Source organism: Silene latifolia, chromosome X (genome assembly GCF_048544455.1).
Source record: "Silene latifolia isolate original U9 population chromosome X, ASM4854445v1, whole genome shotgun sequence".
NCBI lineage: Eukaryota > Viridiplantae > Streptophyta > Magnoliopsida > Caryophyllales > Caryophyllaceae > Silene > Silene latifolia.
Window position 1 is genome coordinate 284,340,281 of NC_133537.1, and position 6,907 is coordinate 284,347,187.

The following is a 6,907-nucleotide window of genomic DNA, read 5'->3' on the forward strand; positions in this document are numbered from 1 at the left end:
ACATCAAAAATTAGTGTAGGTACATTGAAATAGAAGAGAATATGGAGCACGATAAAACAAAGCATCGACGTCAGGGACAGAAAGCGCTTAATATTTCCGGTGGGAATGACCAGTAGTTGACTTTCTCCGTAATAACCAAGAGAAAGTAGCTACTCCGTATGTTGTGATATTGAAATAGTAGTAATATTAATATAAGTGTAGCGCTTAATATTAGTATTAGTGTGGGTACATTGAATGACCAGTAGTTGAAAGAGAAGCACCGTCGACGGAGATCGCTTAAAGTACCTCGTGGTTGGCCTGCGTCATCTTGACAACACCAATTAATCACCTTGCACTTTCCCTTCTTCAATCGAGCATAGCTTTTTGATTTAATTTTGTTTATTAATCGATAGATCTACAAAATTTGCCTATAAATTTCGAGAAACTACTATCACAATCACTTTACTTTTGATTTCAAGTCGTCGGTGCCATCTGTGGCGATGGTAATCTCGCCGACAGGAGTGACGCCATCATGGTGGTGAATTGATGACTGAATTCGCCGACGATTTGGCTGATAGTCGACCGAATTACTTGTCGCCGCTGATGTCACCAGTGCCGACGGTAGGCGTCACTTAATTGGTGTCAGTGAAGATTGCAGGCAGCCGGAGTTGGTGTTGATAGTGTTGCCAGAGTGGGACTGCCAATGGCTACTGCGTGTTGTTGTGATGAGAGACAGTGAATGAATGTATTAGTATTTGGTTTGTTTTTGGAAATGTTTATTACGGAGTAGTAAGGACGGAGTTTCGCCATTGATGATTTAATGGGTATTGTTGTCCGCCATTAATGGTGATAGGTTTTGTTGTAGATAGATTTGGGATTTTTTTTGACTTTTTACTGAAAAATGCCCAGAGGAAGTAGTATAGAGAGTAATGTGTTCAGTGCGTCTTTTTGTTGTTAATAAATTGGAGTGGGAAGGGTGTTCTCAATGAAACAGTCAGTTCATCGGATCCCACCTCTATATATATATATATAAAGAAGATCCATGTGTGTTGTGTTTGACACTTTTTTAGTCGCATATATAAGCAAATGAGTTGACAAAACCCAATTATCAAAGTTTGAGCCGTCATAATTTTCCCAGCTCTTTCTCCCCCTTTCTCTCTCTACTGATCAAACACTCTGTTCATCAAAAAACCAGGCGAAATTTTTTCATCAGTTCTTCAAATTTTGATCAACAAATTCATCAGTTCTTCAAAATTTGATCAACAATTCATTCATTATTTTGATTTTTTCAATTAAAACTATCAATTTGTTCATCAATTTTTCGAAATTTGATCAACAATTCTCCGAAAACCCTAATTCTTCAAATTCGATCAAGGTATTGATATTTCTTCCGATTTTCGATTTAATAATCGAATAACTTGTAATTGAATAAATTAACAAATTCGACTTGATTTACGTGTTTTTTCCATAAATTTAAGCTTCAACGATGTCAATTCGCACGATCAAACGCTTACTCGCTTGATAATATTTCGATAATCAAACAACGATGAATTGGTGTAAATTTGTGACATAATCTTGATATAATAATGTTGTTATAAGGTTGATAAGTTTTTTGTAAAAATTATCGATTGCATGAAGATTGTTTTCATATTGTTACTCATTTTGTCATTATAATAACAATAACAACTACATAATATAACAAAGAATTGCATGTAGGTTTTTATTCATGATATCATTCAATATCTAGTATTTGAATAACTAGATTACAATAATACAATAATCGCCTTACAAAGTATTAAAATAGCTTTGATATTACATTAAAATAACGTGTGTGCATTGTCTTTGGACTAGGCTACCAATTTCACTAAAACCCCTCTCTCTCGATAGAATAATTGCATTTGTATAGTACAATAACTGCATTATAACGTTAAAATAACTGCTGTAGCAGAGATTGTTTTTTCCATAAAAAATACTACTTTATAGGATCTGACAAACAAATCCTTACAATAACTACTCTTTAATAATGAAATAACTTTAATACTACATTAAAATAACTGTGTGTGCATTGTGGTGGACTAGGCTACCAATTTCACTAAAACCCTCCCCTCTCTGATAGAATAATTGCATTTGTATAATACAATAACTGAATTATAACGTTAAAATAATCATGTTGTAGCAGTAGAGATTGTTTTTTTCATAATAAATACTATTTTATAGGATCTGACAAAAAAATCCTTACAATAACTACTCTTTAATAATGAAATAACTTTAATACTACATTAAAATAACTGTGTGTGTATTGTGGTGGACTAGGCTACCAATTTCACTAAAACACTCCCCTCTCTAATAGAATAATTGCATTTGTATAATACAATAACTGCATTATAACGTTAAAATAATCGGCCGCAGAGGTTGTATTGTTTTGTTTTGTATAGAATCTAAGATATTGAAATTAATAATACCATAACAGTTCTCTTGTTTTAATGTTTCCAGGCATTGAAATTAATACTACCAATGCAACAACTTTTTCTACACCCATCTAAGGCGTAAAACAGAGAAAATACTATCCATAACTGGGATTGAGATATACTCCTGTGGCGGTGAGGAGTGGAATAGGATGGTAGAAAATGGTTTCAAACCTGCTATGGGGTTAATGTTTTGTAAAAGTGGAGGAGGCAATAAAGTTTTACAATTTATATCGTGGCTTGTGGTTTCATACCAAGAAAGTACACACAAACAAGATTACGTGATGGTTTGATAGACAAAAAATCCATGGTCTCGCAATGACATGGATTCAAAGAGGATCGCAAAAAACTCAAACCTGTTGTTGAATTTGAAAACACGGAAGAGAAAAAGAAGAGGAAAAGATCTGTAGAGCCAAAGAAAACAAAAATAACAAGATTTGGTTGCAAGGCAAAAATACGATTTTGTGCTGTATTCAATGACTTTAAGGAGCTAATAGGGTATGCTATTGATACGTTTTATGAAGGTCATAATCACAGACTCTGCTCACTCAAAGAACGGAATTCAGGAAAAACGTAAGAACACTTAACCTTTACATGAAGCGCATAATTGTTAACAATTGTAAACTCAACATCGGGCTACCAAGACATTTAGAATTATGGCGGAACAATCAAATGGGTATGCAAACATTGGTGCATCTCTCACAGAATTCAAGAACTTCAAAAGAAATATTAAATGTTATATAGGTGACAAGGATGCTGACATGATTCTCGATTATTTAAAGGCGCTTTCTGAATCACAAGATGACTTTTACTATGCTTATCAAGTTGATGAGGATAATTGTTTGGCTAAAATCTTTTGGGCAGATGCACAAGCAAGAATGAATTATTCCTTGTTTGGGGACACCATCACCTTTGATCCTACTTACGGTACTAACAAGTACCACATCGCCTTCACCCCATTCACTGGTGTTGACAACCACAAAAAATCGGTGACTTTTTCGCCGCACTTGTCGATCATGAGAACGATGGGTCATTCATTTGGGTGTTTAAGAAGTTCCTTGATTGTATGGGCAACAAGGAACCTCAGTGCATTCTTACTGATCAAGATCCGGCAATTAAACTTGGGGTGCGTTCTGTATTCAAGAAAGCAAGACATCGCTACTGCATGTGGCATATAATGAAAAAACTTACCGATAAAGTTGAGTCACAGATTTGTAAGGAGACTGACTTTGTTGAGCGGATATGTGGAGTTGTTTGGGATACTGACTTGGAACCCATTGAGTTTGAAGAAAAATGGACTCAAGTGATTAATGACTTTGAGTTGAATGATAATATTTGGTTGACATATATGTATGGCAAAAGGCACAAATGGATACCTGCTTACTTTAGGGATTTGCCTTTAGGCTGCCTTTTGAAAACTACACAAAGATCAGAGAGTCAAAACAGTTATTTCAAAAGATTTGAGAGCATAGATGGCACACTTGTAGAATTTTTGTTGCGTTATCAGAGTGCAATGGAACAATAATGCTATAATCACAGATTTCTTGACGCTGCAAGTGACAGCACATTGCCACAGGTTTCTTCTAAGACAATGATTGAGAAACATGCCTCTAAAATCTACACACATACTGTTTTCTATGAGTTCCAAGAGCAAGTGCAAATGGCTCCCTGTTCGTGTGCCGTTAGGGGGTTTTCCGAGCAAGGTAACACGCACATTATAAATGTTGAAGATGCCTACAGGAAGCATAGAATATTTCAAGTTATTCAATTTTATAAACATAATTGTCTTTTTACTTTAACATACAATAACTGTGATAAAAGAATACAATAATCGTGTTTTACCATTAAAAAACCTGAAGGACTTCTACCTTGGTGTTAATTGCTAGTCTGCATAAAATAATTCATGTTGAACTATATAATAACTATGTTTGCCTTTTAAAATAACTACACTGTAATGCAGGTTTCTCACAATAACGAATCAAAGGAAACAACATGTACGTGCAAGATGTTTGAGAGGAAAGGAATCCTTTGTAAACACATTATATGGATTATATCAGGAAAAGGACTGCAAAGCATACCGGAGCAGTACATCGATACCAGATGGACGAAGAAATCATATAAAAAGCCTTTGTATGGACTGGATGGAAAGTTATTGCAAGACTACAATCTCACTGATTTGAGAAAGTTGGAGTTATCAAGGGTATGGTCAGAGTTTTATGCAACAATAAGTGTTCTTAACTTGATGCCTGAAAATCAAATCAAGGAGCTAAGTTTGATGCTTTTACAATTCCGAGAGAAAATAAATCCAACCAAAGAGAGCTTGACAAAGGATCAAGAACTGGAAATACTCTTAGGTTGTTCAGCAAAATCAAATATTACTGTTCTTCCACCAAAGATTGCAAAAAACAAAGGAAGCGGCAAGAGAATGAAATCAAACAAGGATAAGGCAATTGAGAAGGCGAGCAAACCGAAGAGGCTATGTAATAACTGCAAACAAATGGGACACCATGACAAGAGAAACTGTCCAAATCCGTTTGTTGAGCATGTTTTGGAGGAAGAAGATGAAGAGAAAAATGAAATGGAGGATGAAGATGAAGAAGAAGAAGAAGAAGAAGAATGAAAAATGCATTACGCTTTAAAATAATCAAGATTACGTTTTAAAATAATCCATATTATGCTTTACAATAACCGCAAGATTGCAAAATAATTGTGTTAGACTTTTTTATAAATAATCAGGGGTATACTTTACAATAAGTGTGTTAGACTTTTACAATAATCAAAGGTATGCTTTACATTAATTGATGTTGAATTTTTTTGCAATTGTTCTGATTTTGTTCATTTAATAATACCTTGCGCTATTACAATAATCATGTGAAAACTATAGAATAATCACAATTATGCTTTACAATAATTGATGTTGAGTTTATTTGGAATTGTTCTGATTTTTTTCCATAAATATATTAATTTGATAATGCTTTACAGTAATTGATAATGCTTTACACTTGCCAATTTGTTACAATAATCAAGGATATGCTTTAAAATAATTTGGGAAAAGCTTTACAATAATCAGATACATGAGAGCTTTAAAATAATCATAGGTATGCTTTAAAATAATTGGACAAACGCTTTACAATAATCAGCTACATGAAAGCTTTAAAATAATTGCATTTGATCATTTGAATAACTTAATAATCATGTGAAAACTATACAATAATCACAATTATGCTTTATAATAATTGATGTTGAGTTTATTTGCAATTGTTCTGATTTTTTTCCATAAATATATTAATTTGATAATGTTTTACACTAATTGATAATGCGTTGCACTTGCCAATTTGTTACAATAATTAAAAATATGCTTTAAAATAATTGGGGAAGAGCTTTACAATAATCAGATACATGAGAGCTTTAAAATAATCAGAGGTATGCTTTAAAATAATTGGGCAAACGCTTTACAATAATCAGCTACATAAAAGCTTTAAAATAATTGCATTTGATCATTTGAATAATTGTCTAGGGATATTACAATAACAGCTTATAGGCATTACAAAAACACTATCTTGTTCAGTCAATCAATACCAGCTACATCAAATTTGTTCAGTCAATCAATAACAGTTATCTAAACATTAGATTATCCAACAAATCCATCTAGAATTGTTTGCTAAATCCATCTAGAATCAATCAATTGTTCTTTTATGTGTTTTGCCGAGAAGGACCGAGAATTACATGTTGTTTTAACCCTTTTCCTCCCTGATCTTCTGTCTTTTAAAAGTTCTTTATCTACTTCCAATATACTCCGCCTCAAAATTTCTACTTCTTCCAAAAGAGACGCTCTTGACTCGTTGACATCTGACATCAACAAAATAGCCACCATCTCAAGCCATATAGGAATCCTCTCAACTTTCTTCTTAACCGCATACAATCCTTGCTCGGGCTTCCCTTCATATGTTAGCATGTAAAACATGGTGAAAAATCCCGATTCCTTATCAGCCTTGATATTCGCTTTCCATTCAAAATCAACATTCACGAATGTAAATGTGTTAATGAGAACTCCTTTTTTTGCTGTTTTCCTTGTATCCAAAAAGTTAGAAAAACAATCAACCTACAGCATGTACAAAAAAAAAGAATTAAAAAGCATGACTATACAATAACAAGTTTAAAACAATACAATAACTTTGTTACAACAATACAATAATTCTGACTGAAAATAGGATTTGTATATGATCAGGAGTTAGAAAAACGTACTGCAATCTTTGCAAGTCTGTAAAACTCGGAATTTTCCCAATCTTTATGCGACGTGTGGTCCAACACATCAACCGTCTTGTTCATAAAGTTCACACAAACACAAAAGTAGTACTTTTCTAAAGACAAGGGGATAAAGACAAGGTCTACATCGATCTCAGAGTTTACAACATTTTCACCTAAGAAATAGGACCAAAATCGCACAACCTTGTCTTTCTGGC

At 33.6% G+C, this 6,907-nt stretch overlaps 1 protein-coding gene across 1 annotated transcript; it reads left to right on the plus strand.

Moving 5' to 3' along the window:
* The first annotated feature begins 3,100 nt into the window (after positions 1 to 3,100).
* LOC141620228 (protein FAR1-RELATED SEQUENCE 5-like) lies at positions 3,101 to 5,985 on the plus strand. Its single transcript, XM_074437153.1, has 5 exons — positions 3,101 to 3,433; positions 3,523 to 3,794; positions 3,984 to 4,203; positions 4,405 to 4,902; positions 5,962 to 5,985. The coding sequence occupies exons 1-5, from the start codon at positions 3,101 to 3,103 to the stop codon at positions 5,983 to 5,985; spliced, it is 1,347 nt and encodes a 448-aa protein (XP_074293254.1).
* The last annotated feature ends 922 nt before the right edge of the window (positions 5,986 to 6,907 follow it).